General features: G+C 42.9%; 1 protein-coding gene across 3 annotated transcripts in view; it reads right to left on the bottom strand.

The window, feature by feature from the left end:
• Nucleotides 1–20827, bottom strand: part of SLC25A13 (solute carrier family 25 member 13) — a 229996-nt gene that overhangs the window by 20474 nt on the left and 188695 nt on the right. For all 3 annotated transcript variants that reach the window (XM_052638583.1, XM_052638584.1, XM_052638582.1), the window contains one exon: nucleotides 15396–15536. In XM_052638583.1, coding sequence (XP_052494543.1) covers nucleotides 15396–15536 — 141 coding nt within the window. The remainder of the gene's footprint in view (nucleotides 1–15395; nucleotides 15537–20827) is intronic.

Raw genomic sequence — 20827 nt, forward strand, 5'->3', positions numbered from 1 at the left:
CCAGGTGTAATTCTCTAGTCTTCTACCATTGAATGTTGCTTTGCCATCAATGATGCTCATCATTCAGATGGGATGGAGAGCTTTACTACATGGGATTTTAGTCTCAAACAAGTTTTGTTTTCTTCACAAAGCTAATCTGTAAACTATGTCCCATGTTTTCAATTTTTCTTTCCTTTCATGCCTTCCTTGCCCCCAACTTTTCCGTGCTACTCATTTACAAGTTGCATACTTTGTTTCTAGTCTCAAGGTTTAGATCCTGAAAAATTTAATACAAATACCCTGTAATCTTCACCTTCCTCTTATATGATACTTGCACATTAGACTATTTAAATTATAAGCAACTCCATCTTATTGTTATGTATTTAATTCTAGCTCAAATTACATTAAGCATTATAATTACCATTATATATAGATATTACATTTAAACTCAGGCAAAGTTATTTAGAGTAAATATTTACCACTTTCTTTGCTCTTCATCCCTTGTTCCATCTCCAAACTATCATCTGGAATCACTTTCATCTTACCTGAAGTGCATTCTAGAGTTTCCTTTGGGAAGGTTCTACCAATGATACGTTTTCGGAGTTTTGCTAGTCTAAAAAATATCTGTATTTTACCCTGTTCCTGGAAGACATTTTCATAGGCCATAGAATTCTAGGTTGAAAGGCTTTTTTTTTTCCTGTACACACTGATGATGTCATTCCAATGACCTCCAGCTTCCTCTGTTCCTGCTTCTAAGTTAGCCAACAGTTCAACTGTTCCCCTTTAAAGACGATCTGCTTTCCTCGCTAGCCACCCTTCAGCTTCTCTTCAGCTTCAGTGTTTAGCAGTTTCACTGTGATATGTCTAGTCTGGATTAATTTATTCAGATTGGGATTTGCTGTACTTCTTGCGTATCCAGATTGATCGCTTCCAATAGTCGCAGAGAATTTCCAGCCATCATTTCCTCCTGGTTTTTGTTTATCCCCGTGAAACCAGCTCACAGTTTCCTCTGTACCACTCTATGCCTCTATTCCGAATAATTCTCCTATCTTCTAGTTCACTAATTCTCTCTTCAGCTGTGTTTACTTGGCTGTTAAAGGCAGAATTTTGAAATGTTGAATTTTAAATTTCAATCATCGTAAATATTTTCACTTCTACATTAAAAAACATTCACTTTATAGTGACAATAATTTTGAAATTTTAAATCTTTGAAGGTTTAAAATGCTGTCAGGTTGCGTCTGCCCTCTTTTCAAAGTGTCTTGTTTCCTTGTGTGATTTGAGAGGTTTAAGAGCTGCTCATTTTCCTTGGAACTATCTATGAAAATTGTTTAACATTTGAGCTGAAGGTGGGTTCATCTTGAGAAAACTTGTGTTCTTCTCTCAGGTAGCTAGAGGCACTACCAATTCAAGATTATTTAAAAATAAATTCCTGTATCTTAAGAGCTTTCGTATCACTGAAGAAACATAAATGCAGTCTGTAAACTCATGTGAGACAAGCTTGGCATTCCTGATGCTTAGGGAAGGGTTTTCCCCACCCCCTTTTCTCTCCCTCCACTCAGAAACAAAGCAATTTTCCTTGCTGTCTAGACAGTATAAGAGAGCATTAAAAAAAAGCTTTTTTTACTCAACTACACTTGATTTACAATACTGCATTAATTTTAGGTGGACAGCAAAGTGATTCAGTTATACACACACACACACACACACACACACACACACACACGCACATCTATGTGCAACTCTTCTCAAAGAGGATGAGAAGAGGTAGACTGCATTCAAAGAAATAGTAAAAATATATCATCTCCACTGTGGATCTATATCTGAATTCTGCCAGCTCCACATCAATGGCCAGGATACTGCAAGAGCAAGAGTACAGGCTGCAGAGTCAGAAACCTGGGCTCAGATCATTACTCTGCCACTGAACTACAGTATGTTGGGCAAAGTTCTTAAAACCTCTGCACCTCAAGTTCCTCTCCAAAACCAGCGAGGAACATTTGTACTGACATAAGATTTAATTTAAATCCAATGATTAATATAAAGTGCCTAGTACAAGCATCTTCAATTAAAAAAGTGATGCTATAAAGATAATTACTATTATCAGTGAAAAGCACACTGTCCTGTCAAAGAGGAAGATAGAAATAGTTGACATATTCTTTAAAAAGCTGGCACCTGGAGTACGACTCCTATATGGTTTCTACATGAATCACAGCGAGAGTTCTACCTTTACCAGGCTAAGAGCAAATCTTTTATTTGGCAACAGACCTAATTCTATCAAGTAAATTTAAAGACGTTTGCTACACTGATCATACCCCACATTGGACTCTGGCTGTCACGAGACATATCTCCTTTATTTTATATTCAGTGCATATCTCTCAGGTTAGCCATCTTTTAAACGCAGACCATGGTCAAAATTAGAAACGAGAGAAATGAAAGAACAAATTATAAGAAATATACCTATCACTTCTGGAAAATATATTCAGAGCCCTCTACGAACAGTGGATTGGTAGCATTGTTTTCAGTACTTCTAAATATAAAGGACAGCAAATTATATTCCAAAAGTTAAGCTGAAATAAAAAAAAGTGTTTTGTTGAAACTAATCCTGCAAGCACTTAGCAAAAAACAAAAACAAAGAAAAAACAAAATAAAAATACTAACTTGATAAAAATGTTTGCCTCTAGAAAGATAGGTTACCCATAGCATGAGGCTAGGAGATTAATGTTCTGTTATTACATACCTTTTTATAGATGAACTTTCTTCTTTTAAAAACTATACTACCTGTTAACATTAACTTTTGAAAGAACTTTACCTCCCTTAACACTCATCACTCTGAAGGCAGTGAGGCCACCCTCATCTACATAACTCAGCACACCTCATAGAAGGTCAGCCCTCAACAAATATTTGGTCAATGAATGGAAGAATGATAAAAAACCCAACCCATTTCTAATATTTTAAAGGATCTTTTTCTAGTTCTGTTCAGCACATTCAGTTCCTTTAGGCATCATTTAATAAAAAATATTTTTCACAGTATCTCCCTTTATTTGCTGTTATAAGTGTAGATACTAGTAATATCCCCTTTTTACAGATAATGCATCTGAAATGTAGGAACAGAGAGATTTAAAAAAGATTTTCTTCTAGTTTATTTTCTTTTAATGCAAATTTCTAAGCACTATATGGACAGTATTACATCATTTTGAATATTAGACACAAGTTCACACCACATCAGATACAAAACCCGGCCTCTTGATGTACTTGATACTCCTTAATTTCTAAAATTTTGCCTTTTAATAAGACAAAATGTCCCAAATGTTCATTTCATGGCAGATGTTAATGACAAAGTTGTCAGGAAGGCATAAAGTTATTTTCTAATACTATCATTTGAATAGCCACTTGGCTGTCAGATTATGTGTCTCTCTGCAAGGCAGGCAGACTGCACACTGCTACGTTGGTCAATGCAAGAGTTAAGGAAACAGAACTGCCTCACAATGGATAATTTTAATTTCTATAATTTAAAGAGCTGATAGAAGATCAAAGATAATGTGCTTATTCTAAACAACAAAACAAAGCAAAATTGAGTCATTCTATCTAACGTTTTAAAAAAGCATTTGGTATTAAAAGCAACTAGGAAAAAAAATGATCCTTTAACTACCCTAGACTAAACTATCACACAATTCATGGCATTTAGTGACTTCTCATCCCAGGGACGGGGGAGCCTGGTGGGCTGCCATCTCTGGGGTTGCACAGAGTCGGACACGACTGAAGCGACTTAGCAGCAGCAGCAGTTCTTTTCATTTCCATTTCCTTAGCAAGCAAGTGTCAACAATGACACCAGACCTGTGCACTGCTCCATATCTGTGCACAGCACGGAACCTTGTCTTTAGACTTCCTTGCATTATCTATCAGGCACAGGCTTTCTCTTACCCGCCTTGATATCTCTGTGTGATACCCTGCGTTCCACAGAGAGACTACACTGAGTTTGAAACCCAGCCTCCCACTTCCTTATAAGGTATAGGACCTTAGAAAAATTACCTAAACCCATCACGCGTTCCTTTCCTCAACTGTAACTTGGAACTGCTTAAAAACAAAACAACAATCTGCATCATAGGCTGTAAGTAACTGTTAGTCGCTCAGTCATGTCAGCTCTGCGACCCCCTAGACCATAGCCTGCCGGGCTCCTCTGTCCATGGAATTCTCCAGGCAAGAATACTGGAGTGGGTTACCATTTCCTTGTCCAGAAGATGTTCCCGACCCAGGAATCAAGCCCGGGTCTCCTGCATTGTAGGTGGATTCTTTACTGTCTGGGCCGTCAGGGGAGCCCATCATAGGCTGTAATAGGGATTAAACGAGGTAAACTGTATAAAGTGCTAAGTTAGAGGCCTAGCTCAGAGTGAGCGTTGGCCCTGAAGAGCTTGTGTGCACACATTAACACACTCACTCACACACATACACACCTAAGACTGGACCCTGCTTCTGCCCCTCCTGAAAGTCCTAGCACCATATTTGACCCTGCTATGTTTTCAGATTTTTCAAATCCTTCCATCGTCAGTGACTCTTCTGTCTACAGACAGGCATGGTTCTCCCAACAAAATTAGAAAAAAAAAACAAAACAATAAATCTCCCAACCTCTTCTCCCTGCTAACATTACTGCTCGGCTCCATTTTTTCTTCCAGTTGCTATATGCTTTCCCTTTTGTTTTTTGCACAGTAAAATCTTTAGACTGAGTGGTTTGAATCTGTGAATATTTTCTCCTCCAGATTTCTACCTCTGCCAGTCTCCTTAAATTGATTTCTGAAAGATAACCAGTGACTTCCATCTTTCAGTTCACAGGCCTTTTCTTGGACTTCAGTCCCCTGGTCTCTGCAGGACTTGAAAAGCACTCGCCTCCTTCTCCTCCACTTCCAGCTCGTCACTCCTGGGGCTCCCACCTGTTCCTCCCAGTTCTCCACTGGACAGCTGTTTCTACTACCCTCTGCCCCACACTTACTTATCCCTGAACCCAAACGAGGGCCGTTGTCGAGTTCCACAATTGGTGTCCCATCAGTTTGGGGGTCTTACCTCATGCACACACATGACCCCTAAAGAACATCTCAAGCCCCCGTCCTCTGACAAGGCTCGAGCCCTACATTCAGCGGGTGGAGTAAGAACACCACCAGAAAGGGGGTCAGGAGAAGTCTCGGTCCTAGCCGTGCCTCCACCTGCCAATCACCTAGCAGATTCTCCTGAGATTTCTGTGCTTTGATTCCTCAGTTAAAAAGGTAACACCAAACAGAAGGTTTTTTTAAGGTCTCTTGCAGCTTGTCAAATATTATGAAATTACAAAATTCACAGTATCATCAGCCACCCAGGTGCTCAAGCCAGAAATCTGGCTTTTAATCTTCCTATACTTTTCTTGTTTCGTTACTTTCCAAGACTCAGTAAGTCTAACTCTCACATACCTTTTAAACAGATCACCTCCCCCCAAAAACACACCCATCCACCCCCCCCACACACACACCATCGCTCCCTAGTTTAGGCCACGGTCATCCCTCCTCCCCGCCATCCCCAGCCTTCCTCTTGCTCTTGAACACGGCACTCTCCACACTGATGCTGAATGACCCCTCCTCAAACACAAACCCAATCATGCCACTTGTCTCTCCTTCTCCCTGGCTAACTACACCTCATCTTTCAATGCCATCTCCCCTTTGGAAGCCTTTCTGGCTTTCTTGCTATGCGTCAGCTCCATCTCTGTTAGAATGGGGCACGGCTGACCCTCTGACAGCCCTTCTCAATTGCACAAGTTGTAATTCAACGATCTCGTTACTTGTCTGACTGCTCCCACAAGATGGTAAACTACTTACTAAACCCTGCATTAGGGATGCCCTGGTGGCAGAATGGTAAAGAATCCACCTGCCAATGCTGGAGTCTCGGGTTTGATCCCTGGTCCAGGAAGATCCCACAAGCCACAGAGCAACTGAGCCCATGTGCCGCCAACTACGGAGCCTGTGGGTCATAACTACTGAGGCCTGTGTGCCTAGAGCCCACGCCCTGCCACAGGAGAAGCCCACACACTGCAGCTGGAAGGGGGACCCCACTTGCCGCAGCTGGAGGAAAGCCCACGCAGATGCAAGCAAACGAAGTCTGCAAGCCCAACGAAGACGCGAGCAAACCCAAATGAATAAATAATTTTAAAAGTATGCACTAGAACTCACTCTCATATTCCCAGTGCGCAGGGCAAAGCCTGTGGATAAATAAACGGAGGCCTCAGAGTTCGGGAAAGCGCTCTCTCACCTAATCTGCTATTTTCTTCACCTTCAGCTGCCCCAGTATCCTAGTGGTCTTTGGTCATTACTTGCCAACTTATCCTCTTTCTGTGCTTTCATATCCTTGCTATATGGCAACACCTGGCTTTTGCTTACCATTCATTTGCTCGACGAATATCGATCAAATGTCTACTCTTGCACCAGAGGCTGTCACAAGGACGCAGCAGTGAGCAAGTGAGGTCTCTTCTATCACAGTTCACTTTGGAGGAGGAGAGACAAGAGGGGAGTGTCAGGCGGTGATGGGCCACTTAGAGACCTGGATGAGGGGATGTGACAGCCAGGGACGGGGTGTCCCTCCAAGCAGGTATCTGAGGAGCCAAGATGTGAGGGGAAGGGCCTTCAGGCAACTGAAAATGAAGGGATGAGCCTAAAGGATCTGAAGAGGAAGGGCAGCCAGTGTAGTGAGCAGAGTAGGCGGTTGGAGGGGGTGGGGTGGCCGGGGTGCAGGGCGGAGAGGAAGGGCCGGCAGGGAAGGGGAGGGGCTGGGGTCTACATGCAGCAGCACAGACGCTGCTGGACAGGTTTCCACCAGAGACGTGGTTTCTGTCGGGCACACTAGCCTCTTCTTGCCTCTGGTTTCTTCTCAAATATCATCAGCTTAGAGATGCCTTTCTGACCACTCTACTACGTCCGAGTCAAGTATGGATGTGAGAGTTGGTACATAAAGAAGGCTGAGCACCGAAGAACTGATGCTTTTGAACTGTGGTGTTGGAGAAGACTCTTGAGAGTCCCTTGGACTGCAAGGAGATCCAACCAGTCCATCCTAAAGGAGATCAGTCCTGGGTGTTCATTGGAAGGCCTGATGCTGAAGCTGAAACTCCAATACTCTGGCTACCTCATGCGAAGAGCTGACTCATTTGAAAAGACCCTGAGGCTGAGAAAGATTGGGGGCAAGAGGAGAAGGGGACACAGAGGATGAGATGGTTGGATGGCATCACCAACTCAATGGACATGAGTTTGGGTGAACTCCGGGAGTTGGTGATGGACAGGGAGGCCTGGCGTGCTGCGGTTCATGGGGTCGCAAAGAGTCGGACACGGCTGAGCAACTGAACTGAACTGAACTGCGATTCCATGGACTGGGACCCACCAGGCTCCTCTGTCCATGGAATTCTCCAGGCAAGAATACTGGAGTGGGTAGCCATTTCCTTCTCCAGGAGATCTTCCGACCCAGGGACTGGACCTGGGTCTCCTGCATTGCAGGCAGATTCTTTCCCATCTGAACTAGGGAAGCCCTATTACAAGCATGCCCACCCCCCATCCCCCCACTTTCATCTGGAGTCGGCCCTTCTCCAGCCCTTCATCCTGCCTCCTGTTTCTTCAAGGTTCTCAGCCTCACTTGATGTCATACAGTCTTCTGAATGGCTGACTTCTTTTACCCACATGAGTGTCAGCGGGGACTTGGCTTTTCCTAGAGACATTCTAAACGACTAGACCAGTGCCAGGCACACAGTCAGAATGAGTTAATCTGACTTATATTTTAAATTTAGATCACTCTGGCTTCTGTGGGGACTGTGGACTTGAGGGAATCAAGAAACAGAGAAACCCACAAGGAGGCTTTCACAGAGCTTCAGGTGAAAGAGATGGATGGATGAATTACTGCTTTGGTGGTTGTAAAGCCATATAAACATCCCCTGATATTAGAAAATTAGCATGGCACGATGTCCTCCAAGTCATGACTAAACACTTGTTTTCCTTATGTGGGGCTAAGAACTCATAAGAGCAGGTATTTTTATAAACTGCTATCTTGAGAAATTACTCTGACGTATTTGTATATTGCTAAGATAAAAGTGATAAACTGATGGGATTTGACAAACTCTACTAATGCTAACAACTGCACATGCCCCTTGACCTAACAATTTCATTGCTAGGGATTCACTGTATTTATTCACAAAAGTATATCACAATATCTGCAGGGATATTCACTCTGTCATTGCTTGTAATGTCCCCAAACTACAAACAAGTACTCATCAGTAAGAGACTGCTTAAAAAAACAACAACAACAACAAAAAACCTGTATACAATTATTAAATGAGAAAAGAGCATTAAGATACACTGTGCTGAGATGGATTTTGTTTTTGTTAAAAAACAGATATAACATTGATGTGTGTGTGTGTGTGTGTGTTTGTGTGTGTGTGTACAACTTGTGATAGGAGAGAGAGAGGAGAGAAATAAATAAAAATTTAAATTATTTATAAAAATATATGCAGTGGTAATCTTTTGAAGACAAAATAGAATGGTAGGGAGTAAAGAGGAAATTTTACTTTCTCATAGACATTTATGAATTATTTGATTTTGTTTTGAAACAAGCTTGTATTTTACTTTAAAAGACCAAACAATATCCTTTTGAGATAACTAGCAGAATAATCAAGTCTAGAGGTCTCTTCAACAAAAGAAGACATACCAAGGGACATTTCATACAAAAATAGGCACAATAAAGGACACAAATGGTATGGATCTAACAGAAGCAGAAGATATTAAGAAGAGGTGGCAAGAATATGCAGAAGAACTGTACAAAAAAGATCTTCACGACCCAGATAATCACGATGGTGTGATCACTCACCTAGAGCCAGACATCTTGGAATGTGAAGTCAAGTGGGTCTTAGGAAGCATCACTACGAACAAAGTTAGTGGAGGTGATGGAATTACAGTTGAGCTATTTCAAATCCTGAAAGATGATGCTGTGAAAGTGCTGCACTCAATATACCAACAAATTTGGAAAACTCAGCAGTGGTCACAGGATTGGAAAAGGTCAGTTTTCACTTCAACCCCAAAGAAAGGCAATGCCAAAGAATGCTCAAACTACTGCACAACTGTACTCATCTCACATGCTAGCAAAGTAATGCTCAAAACTCTAAGCTAGGCTTCAACAGTACATGAACTGTGAACTTCCAGATGCTCAAGCTGGATTTAGAAAAGGCAGAGGAACCAGAAATCAAATTGCCAACACCTGTTAGATCAAAAAAGCAAGAGAGTTCCAGAAAAACATCTATGTCTGCTTTATCGACTACACCAAAGCCTTTGATTGTGTGCATCACAACAAACTGTGGAAAATTCTTAAAGAGTCAGGAATAGCAGACCACCTTCCCTGCCTCCTGAGAAACCTGTATGCGGGTCAAGAAGCAACAGCTAGAACTGGACTGGCTCAAAATTGGGAAAGGAGTATGTCAAGGCTGTATAGTGTCACCCTGCTTATTTAACTAATATGCAGAGTACATCATGTGAAATGCTGGGCTGGATGAAGCACAAGCTGGAATCAAGATTGCAGGGAGAAATATTAATAACCTCAAATATGAAGATGACACCACTCTTATGACAGAAAGTAAAGAGGAACTAAAGAGCCTCTTGATAAAAGTGAAAGAGGAGAGTGATAAGCTGGCTTAAAACTCAACATTAAGAAAACGAAGATCATGGCATCTAGTCCCGTCACTTCATGGCATACAAATGGGAAACAATTGAAACAGTGACAGACTTTATTTTCCTGGGCTCTAAAATCACTGCAGATGGTGACTGCAACCATGAAATTAAAAGACACTTGCTCCTTGGAAGAAAAGCTATGACCAACCTAGACAGCATATTCAAAAGCATAGACATTACTTTGCTGACAAAGGTCTGTATAGTCAAAGTTACAGTTTTTCCAGTAGTCATATATGGATGTGAGAGTTGGAGCATAAAGCTGAGAAGTCAAGAACTGATGTTTTTGAACTGTGGTGTTGGAGAAAACTCTTATGAGTCCCTTGGACTGCAAGGAGATCCAACCAGTCAATCCTAAAGGAAATCAGTCCTGAATATTCATTGGAAGGACTGATGCTGAAGCTCTAATACTTCAGCTACATGATGCAAAGAACTGACCTGTTAGAAGAGAACCTGATGCCGGTAAAGATTGAAGGCAGGAGGAGAAGGGGATGACAGAGGATGAGATGCCTGGATGGCATCATCGACTCAATGGACATGAGTTTGCACAAGCTCTGGGAGTTGCTGGTGGACAGGGAAGCCTGGCATGCTGCAGTATCCACGGGGTCACAGAGTCGGACAGGACTGAGCGACTGAACTGAACTGAATCGAGAACGTATTTCATTACTTCCTTTCTGATTTTATGAACAGTAGCTCCAATAACTCCTTTACATACACGCTTCGAATGAGAACACATATACAACATCCAGGAATCTGGATGGAATATACAGCTGAATGTGAAGCCTGTGCTACAGAGGACCAGCTGTATTCATTATTCTACACCATTTTATATACGGGACTTGAGCATCTGTCCCCACGGGTACTGAAGGGACATCTTACTCTGTCAAATGCAGTGGGGCAGAGACCTTTGATTAGAAAACAGCAGACAGGGCTCAGATTCCTAGGTGACTTTCCATGCTAGTTGGAAGTGTTTAATTTGCAATTACACAATCTGGAAACAATTTTCAACAAAGCTTGATGGATCTTTACCATCACTGCTTCACTGACCACTTTTTGTTCTCAAAAAGAGCCATGAATTATCCCATTGCTTCATACGGAAGCATCTTTCAGTCTACCTTAGCTGTGCTGCCATTTAACATTAAGTAAATCCTATTTCATTAAGAAGGTGCAATCTATGCCCTAAATAAAGCTCTGTTGGCACCTAAGGAAAAGCAATAATCAAAAGTAGATACGTATCGCTTATCTATATAGAATTTATTTTGCTTATACTTTAGTTACCTAATGAAAGGGAAACACCAACTCATGGTTTCTTAAGAAAAGTAGTATATGTTGTAGATTTTTAAAAACTACATTATATTCAAATAGCTCTTTTAAGGACAATTAATTATCCTGCCTTTACTTCAATTACCTGTGGACTCTGAGCTGTAACTCTCTAAATGTTACCAAAATGGGGGCGGGGGGGGGGGGGGTACTTTGTTTACAGAGCCCGCTTCTATCTAAACTATTTCTAGCTTTAGGAATGTGAAATGTTTACCACATCCACATTTTTTTTCAGTTGCAAATGTATATCCAAAGCAACTATTCTAATTACCTTTTACTGGGAAGTCACAGTTGGAATAGCTGGGTATTTTGCAAGTCAATTCAGGAGAAAAACAGAAAGCCTGGTTAAGTCCAATTAAGTGAGGTTAAACACTGCAGGTCTAAACACACAGACAGAGCCTCCCCTCACCCCTCCTAGATCCCACATTGTCATGTTAACAACAGCAAACAAAAGGTGCAATGGAAGGAAAAATGAAGACTATCTGTTCCACCCAAAACTAGGACAGAGGTCCTCTTTTTCCAGACCCACCCAGAAGGACACTGAACCAGATTTAACAGTATTAGTCACCCCAGGTCACTGACAATTTTCTACTTGGCACCAAGACTAGAAACAGAGAAAACTTGAGCACTGAAAAGAGGAATGCTGAAGCAACGACTTGGCACGGTACACAGCGATGCTGAAGCTGCGAACGTCGCTCGGGCACGTCCGACTCTCTGCAGCCCCTTGGACTAGCCTGCCAGGCTCCTCAGTCTGTGCCATTCTCCAGGCCAGAATACTGGAGTGGGTAGCTGTTCCCTTCTCCAGGGTATCTTCCAGACCCAGGAATAGAACTGGGGTCTCCTGCATTGCAGGTGGATTTTTTACCAGCTGAGCTACCAGGGAAGCCCTAAAAAAGAAAATTTTTTTTAAAATTTTATTTATTTGGCTGCACCGGGTCTTAGTTGAGGCATGTAGGATCTTTGATCTTTGTTGCTGTGTGTAGGATCTAGTTCCCTGACCAGGGATCAAACCTGGGCCCCCAGCACTAGAAGCATGCCGCTTTAGCCACTGGGCCCTCAGGGAAGTCCCTCTACTCAGTCGTGTCCAACTCTTGGTGACCCCACGGACTGTAGCCCCAAAGACCCCTTTGTCCATGGGGATTCTCCAGGCGATGCCCCTCAAAGGCAGAATCTGGAATCAATAGAGATTTCTGACCAGGGAGGATTGGGGCAAAGTAGATAAGCCCAGAGAAAAGGAAACTCACGGGAAAGAAAACCTAAGGCTGGAAAGCAGGACAAAACAAATGAGAATGAGCCAGGGTGGAGACACAGCCCAATCAGACTGAGTGGAGAGGGGTACTTGCTGACCTGCTGAGGACACCCGTGGCCAGCAGAATGGAAGGGCCTGCCTGCCAGGTCATTCTCTCGCAAGGCAATCAAGTTTCCAGAAGCTCAAAGCTCAAATTGTTAGTGACTTCACTTGGTAATTACCAATACACCGAAAGCAGTGTTTTGAAAAGCAGCAGCCAGGCCTGTGGAATGCCTCTGAACTAGATTAAGCCACCAGGCTAGTAATTAAACTAACTTTATATGGGAGAGGTCTCTTGCTCAAACTTGAGCAATCCTGCTCATGTCAAGAAAGCCATTTTAGCACAAAAGTGGAAACAAGAAACTTTTGAGCCTCAATTTCAGCTCAGATACCACCGTTGGCACCTCTGTTCTAACTACAAAATTAGGAGAATGACTCCTTCCAAGGGGCGTTAAAGAGGATTAAGATTATGAAATACTATGAAGATGAAAAGGACTGAGTCTGAGTCTTGAAAAATTTGCAGGTAGTTTAACAGTCTCTGTTTCTGTGTCAGCAAACAAGTTTTTACCATTTTATCCATCTAGACATTTCGATAGCAGTCATTGCCATAGCACCTAAGTGCTTTTTACCAGACAAGCCACTGAAAGACTGCTTGGCATCTTGTCAAAATGACATGCTGCTATATCATGTGGAAGTCTGCACGAGCCTAAAAATTCAGAACAGAAGATGACTTTTCTTCAAATTGATGATGAATGCTATGCCTCATGACAATCCTGTTTATTTCTTACAGCTGGATCACCATTTGGCAAATGAAACAGCCATCACATCGTGTTCCACTGCACGATCACACTGAGCATTTTAAGTGTTACTTAAAAAAAAAAAAAAACTAGCTTAAGACTTGCCTGGTGGTTCAGTGGGTGAAGAACCTGCCTGCCAGTGCAGGGCTTTGAGACATGGGTTTTGATCCCTGATCCAGGAAGATCCCACATGGCGCAGAGCAACTAAGCCCAAGAGCCACAACTACTGAGCCCACGGCTGCAACTCCTGAAGCCCAGGTGCCCTAGAGCCAGTGCTCCACAACAAGCAAAGCCACGGCAGCGAGAAGCCTGGACACCATGGCTAGAAAGTAGCCCCTGCTCGCTGCAGCTAGAGAAAGGCCCGCAGAGCAATGATCCAGTATCATGTGACGCCTTCTTAGTGTTCTGGGAAGACCGTGTTCTCCTTGCCCCCTTCCCGTGCTGAGGAAGGCACAGTCATGTCTCTTTAACTGGACACCTCTTGACTTTCACTTCATGGCTGCCTTTGTGTGCTTGGCTTTGAGTCTTGTGGTGGCAGTTGATTGCGCTTCAAGGAATGTTTGTCACTATAGCGTGAGGACTTGGGGGAGGCCAACAGGAGTCTCTCTGTGTTGGACCAGGTCTCTGGTGTTGACTCTCTTTTAGCCTCCACGTGAAGGAAACAGAGCCTGACCCAAGTCCTCCCAGGCAGGCACTATATTTTGATAGACCCAGCACGGCCAAAAATACATACCTAAATAAAATTACTTAAAAAAAAAATCAGCATGTTTATTCTTAAACACTACAAGATGTCTAAATAAAAGGCGAGGTTCTCCCCAAAACACTAAGAGGGCATCACATAATATTTGATCCTCACAAAGTCTCAGATCTTCGAGTACTCTTCCTACTACTTGACCTTGAGAAGTATGGAGTTCCAGGTGAGGAAGGCAGACTTGCTTGAAACAACCTCGGTTATCACTCACACTGACTGTTTACCAAGGTCACCTAAAAAACTGAGTTGAAAAGGATAAAAAAATATTCCTAGGGTATACTTCTATAAATGCTGTGCTGAATGGCAAAACTAGGCATTGAAAGTTCACTTGAAAAAGCAGTATGTTACACATGGACCATTTATATCCATTCAGGATAAATTGGGAATAGAAAAAAAAAAGGAACAACCCTAATGTTATGCGTCTGTGGGACAAGGTTTCCTGGGCCAGTATTACACAACGTCCAAAAGGCCTTCCTCTTGCCAGCGTGGAATGAAAATGAAGATGGCAGGCTTTGCAAAACCATATGAACTGCTGATTTTAATGTGGAGCAAGTGGTGATCACGAAACTGGTTCAAAACTCATATGAAGAATTAAATATTTCTAGATATGTTTACATAGAAAAAAGCTACATTAATTCTATACAATGTGATTTTATATATCTACGTGTAAACAAATGAAAGATATTTTAAGTAGACACTTGACTTACCTTCTTATATCCCTGACGGTTTACTTATTCAAATTGGCCATGAAACTGCTTTTTAAAAATCTTCTCATTGAAAAACAGTGGACACCTTATGTTTGATGAAGCCTTCCAGCAGGGCATAACATAAAGCTTAGTTCTAGTTCATTACAACTTATTTGGCAGAAAAGCATAAATAACAAATTTGAAGAATCTTCTAAAGTTTTTGTTTTGCAATTGTTCTCAAAATCTATTTCCTTAATGATAAACGGCTACCATGCAAAACAATTATGACAAGGCACACATGTGGATAGGTTTGGAACATAAATTCCTGATCTAGCACGGGCTTCACATGTGTGGGTAAACTGAACTCAGCCCGTCTCCTTGCAAGATGGCGCCCCGTGAGCCTGGCAGCTGCCATTCATGGGCAGCGGAGCTGAGAACCAGATTTTTACATCAGTAACGACTCGATGGACATGGGTTTGGGTGTACTCTGGGAGTTGGTGATGGACAGGGAGGCCGGGTGTGCTGTGGTTCATGGGGTCGCAGAGTCGACCCCTTGAGTCGACCTCACAACTGAGCAACTGAACTGAACTGAAACTGAACAGATCCAAACAAAACTCTAGCCAGTGCCGTGGCAAACTGTGTGCAGGGATCACGGCATCATATTCATCCTTGATTTATGCCTTCTAAGGACAGCTACTTGGCAGATGCCAGGAAGGGGCACCTCTCCCTAGCTGGCATGAAGATGTCCTATGAGCTCTGGCAGATCTTCTCCAGGTACACGAATGTGAGGAATCAATTTCACACCAATGAACACCTACTAGTGTAGGAGATGAGCATGCGCTCCAAGAAATGACTAACAGGACTTACCTTGTAGATCCCGAAGAAGCCCAAGTCCCTGACGACGGACAGCGCGCTGACTCGGGGCCCCGTGGTGATCTCTCCAGCCACTTGCAGACGGATCTTGACAATTTCCAAAGGGTTGGTGAAAATCACCTGGGAGCCCCCTGCCTAGAAAAGGAGGAAAAGAAAAGATTTAGTATAAAGCAGGGTGGTTCAGGAAGAGATGAGTGATTCTCCTCAAAGGAGTGGAGAATATTCTATTCTCAATAGACTGGAGTTTCAATTCTTGCCCCAACAATTAAAACAGCGATTATGAGTTTGAATCAAAATACAGTGCCTGCCTGGGAGGACTTGAGTCAGGCTCTGTTTCCTTCACGTGGAGGCTGAAAGACAGCCAACACCAGAGACCTGGTCCAACACAGAGAGACTCCTGTTGGCCTCCCCCAAGTCCTCACGCTACAGTGACAAACATTCCTTGAAGCGCAATCAACTGCCACCACAAGACTCAAAGCCAAGCACACAAAGGCAGCCACGAAGTGAAAGTCAAGAGGTGTCCAGTTAAAGAGACACAACTGTGCCTTCCTCAGCACGGGAAGGGGGCAAGGAGAACACGGGCTTTCCCATGATTTTTTTTTTTTTATAAATACTTCACAATTCTATCACTATTTCAAAAATTGCCAGAGAACAGACAAACTTAGATGAAAGCTATTTTACTTCTCTTAAAAAATCAGATCCCTCATCAAACACCATTTTATGGACTTAGGCATTATTATATTTTATTTCTGTATTAACCTGAGTATAGAATTGTTCTTTTCATATAAGATAAATATTAAAGTAGTAAAAAAAATATGCATTAAATCAATTACAGCCAAAACTACGAACAACATGTGTTCATTCTGGCAAATGGCTGGATGCCACACCTCCAAGATCATCTGTGGAAATCTCTAAAGTGCACACTCTAAGGGAAATTTTAAGCTATTTTGAAGCTATACGCCTATATTTATTATAAGCAATCACATTCTTACTATACTTCAACTTGTTATTCCTTGTCTCAAACTTATTACATGTTTATATCTTCCAAACTAAGGCTGACACACGCATGTAGTTCAGAATCTTCATTACGCAGCCACATCACCAAACCAGACCACAGACACGGTGCTGACGTTTACAGCTTAGCAGATGCTATCGTGGTAACAGGCACAGTTTGGGTGAATTTCATACCAAACTACTTCTTGCTAGAGTCTCTGATCCTACCAACGTGTGTGCCCTCAGAAAATGGCTTGTATTAATCAAAACCAGTTATAGGAATGGCCTCTGAAGTATTGTTTAATACCTGGAAATAAAAATCAGAAACATAAATATGCAGTGGGAAGGGACAGATTAAATGCCCTTGAGCATATGCCTGCAATGAGATATTATGCTGCCAATAAGAATAAGGTGGGAGACACTCAATACGCATTATGAAGCAAAAACTCTCAGATGTGTAAACACACGCATGCCTCTCTCCCTGCTATCCCTGACCATCACGTAGCAGAGATACAGATGGTTTATTTTCTTTTCTGCTATATTTTTTGTTTCTTCCACATAGACCATGTGATGCTTCCAGAAAGAAAAATAAACACTGCTGCATAACTTATCTAATACAAGAGGTAATGTTAACCAAAAAAAAAAAGAAAACCAAAGAAAAATGTTCATCCTTTAACTGTCTGAATCAAATCATTTTTCCATTTTTACCAAACTTAGTCAAGACACACATTCTTAAAAACAGTCTAGGATGTTCCCCTCTCCCCACATATAAACTATGGAGAAGTCTGTCTAGACAGCCACCGACTCCCTGTTTGTACTTGCTTATCTCATGTTTCACCCATCATCTTCATCTCTCCTGGGTGACTTAGGAAGTTGTAGAGAAAACCTGGTTTGGATTCATGAAAAGCCCCACAGAAGGCCCCCCTCTAGAGGGGAAGGAGAGCCTGCTGGGGTCTTCTGCCCACACGAAGCCATGCTGCTTCCCCTGCTCTGGGGCTCGGAACAGCCACACCTTGCTCACACGCCTGCGACCTGCAGGTGGGCCAGAAGACCCAACCCTGCCTGTCTACAGCCCTGGAATATTTTGTGAGTTTGCACCTGCATCTTTCCAAGTGACAGGGAGGGAGCTGCCTAAGGGAGGCAAAACGAAGAGCTGAAAGGGACCTGGCCTGATACCAGGGCTGAGGGCACAGTAAAGGACTGTGTTCGTGCTTCTGGACTTGAGTTTTCATGTTGCGAAGATAAATAAAAATTAAAAAACTGTTCCATGGGGCAGAACTGCTGGGAAGGATTTGCTGAGCTGGAATTAGCCTGAGGCTGACTTTTAAAAGCTCAAAAGTAGGGAAGACCATGTCCACCAAGGGTAGAATAGAGAGCAGTCGGCACACATGTACTTGGATCTTCTAGAAGAACAGAACAGAAATCCAACGCACACTCCCCACGTGCTGCCAAGAGCGGTTAAGGGGCAGCCGAGCATCACGTGTGACGACAGAGCCTCGGTCACTGCTAGTCGAACCATCTCACTTGTCATGAGGATCAAAGAGATGGCAAATGTACAGCAGCCGGCGCGGTGCTCAGTGATTCTAAACACACTGGTTTCCCTTCCTCTAGCTCTCAGGCTGATGACTGTCCTCCCTGGTGGCATGCTATGGCTGCTTGAAGAGCTTCTCAAAAGCAGTGACTCCTAGATCTTACTGTTGGCAAATTAAATGAGAATTTCTGCATCTGCCCCTCCCTATGTGATTAAAATGTGCAGTCAGAGTTGAGAATCATTTCACTTCACTACATCATCTCTAGGCTGCCTTTCAACTCTGAGAGGCTGCTTAAAGGGCTTAAGGCTTTGATTTCTAATTCTAGTTTTCTACATACTTTCAGAGAGAAACATTTACATGTTTTACATCTGCACTTCTAACAAACCTTTTATACATATCCAAGTAGTAATAACATTATTAAAGGTTATGATGTTTAGGTATAGAATTGCTGTCTTATTCATTACCTTTGTTGTTACTGTCTAGTTGCTAAGTTGTGTCTGACTCTTTAGCAACCTCATGGACTGCAGTCCGCCGGGCTCCTCTATTTATGGGACTTTCCCAGCCAAGAATACTGGAGTGGGCTGACGTTTCCTTCTCCACAGGATCTTCCTGACCCAGGGATCGAACCCGCATCTCCTGCATGGCAGGCAGATTCTTTACCGCTGAGCCACCAGGGAAGCCCATTCATTATCTTATAAATAATACTCACAAAAGTTAATATTATATACAATAAAATAAGAAATAATACACACCTCCCTTGACTCCAAGCCAACTGATACATATCAACCTTTTAGGACAGCACAGTAAAGTCTAATCACTAAGGACGATGCAAAAGTTCCCTTCAGAGAGCTGCAGAAAATAGAGGCAGTGGGGAGAAAAGAGTGCAGTGATATTAGGAAGAAACGATGATGGGCTCATTACCTCTGGGGCTTCAGAAAGAAAGAACCTACAGACTCAAAGTGGCACGCTGGAGTGGGGCTGAAGACGAATCAGTCCTTTGGAGTCAAACTGGAAGGAAATGAGAGACTCCGAGGCACCAAGAGAAGATGCTTATCATCAGATGCACGGGGTCTGGGCACCACCACGACCCGCTCACTGAATGGTGTGCCACGGCTGCTCTTCAGCCTCCTGGCCGATTGTCCATTCACAGCGCCGTACCCACACCCCTCCTCTGCAGAGATCAAAGACAGCTGAATCTGCAGACAGCGGACAGGAACACCTATTGTGCATGTGTTATCTCCGTGTCCCTCATCACTTGAGGCCTCTGGCTGGGAAGATACTGCTTTTTGTATGTGTACAATTTTGTCACAAAGCACTTCCCGGTGACTTTCTGGAGTCTGTGGCAAGCAGGCCAGGTGACAGTTTTGCACGTCAGAACCAGAATAAAATATTTACAGTGGGGACGCTGACTTCTTTTCAGGCTTCTCAGTATAGTTTTCATGATTGAAATCTTACTTAATATCCAGTATCTGGATCCACCTAAACAGAAACTCACGCGCCTATTGCAGATTCACTTCTGAGGCTTGATCATTCATTCATGTATTTATTTGACAAATTAAAAAAGAAACATATACATATAGATGTATATATTCGGCTGTGCTGGTCTTAGTTGAGGTATGTGGGATCTAGTTCTCTGACCAGGAATCGAACCTGGGCTTCCTGCACTGAGAGCCCATAGTCTTAGTCACTGGACCACCAAGGAAGTCCCAAGTCACCAAATATTTTTACCAATCAGGTTCCAAGTTTGTCCTAGCAACAGTAAGGACACAAGATGAGTGAGAAGGCATTCCTGTTCTCAAGGAGTTTTAAAGAGGACTGGAGGTAATAAACATTCATTAAGCATCCATCAGAGGCCATTAGGGTGTTGTCTTGCATGCATCAATATTCTATATGCTTTCTGTTCACTCAAGGGGTAATTTTTTCCCCAGATTTTACATAAGAGGAAACCGAGGCATAGAAAGATGGAAGCAACTATTATGTGCTGAACAGTATTCCACCAAAATTCATATATTAAAGTCTCAGCCCTTAGTATCTTAGAATGTGACTAAAATCAAATACAGGACTTCATAAGAACTAATTAAGGGAAACTGAAATCCTGTGGGTAGGCCCTAATCCAATGTGACTGGTGTCCTTACAGTAAGAGGAAGCCAAGATGCAGACACATGTATACACAGAGAAAGGGCCGTGGAGCAGAGCAAGAAGGCAGCCGCCTCCACGCCAAGAAGAGGAGCCTCAGAAGGAACCAACCCTGCACACACCTCGGTCTTGGACTTCCAGCCTTCAGGAATGTGAGAAAATCAATTTACCTTGTCACCCCACCAGTGGGTATTCTGTTACGGCAGCTCTAACAAACTAATACAGCAACTTACACTTCAGAGCTAAACAACCAACAAGCAGAAGGAAGGGTTTTCTACGGACTCCAAGAAATATATCCCTTTTGAATACAAAAAATGGCACGTAAGATAAATATGTGGGAAGAGCTAAGGTCCAGACACACTGCTGTGAAATTCAAAGGAGGGAAAGGTTTCTGCTAGCTTGGATAATCTGGGGAGGCAGTAAAATACATAAGGAGATAACAGGTGCACAGATGTTTTTAAAGTTGAGATAGCTTCATTTGTCTAACCTTGCTCCTGGGCCCTTGGTGTCATACCAAGAAATCACTGCCGAATCCAACGTCATGAAGTTTCTCCCCTGTGCTTTCTTCTAGTAGTTTTATGGTTTCAGGTCTTACATTTAATGTAAGGTTAGGGTCCAAATTAATTTTTTTGCATGTGGATATCTGTTTTTCTCAAGGGCTCCCCAGGTGGGAAAGAACCCCTGCCTGCAAATGCAAGAGACATAAAAGACGTGGGTTCATCCCTGCGTGGGGGAGATCCCCTGGAGGCGGGCACGGACACCCAC

Source organism: Budorcas taxicolor, chromosome 4 (assembly GCF_023091745.1).
Source record: "Budorcas taxicolor isolate Tak-1 chromosome 4, Takin1.1, whole genome shotgun sequence".
Lineage (NCBI taxonomy): Eukaryota > Metazoa > Chordata > Mammalia > Artiodactyla > Bovidae > Budorcas > Budorcas taxicolor.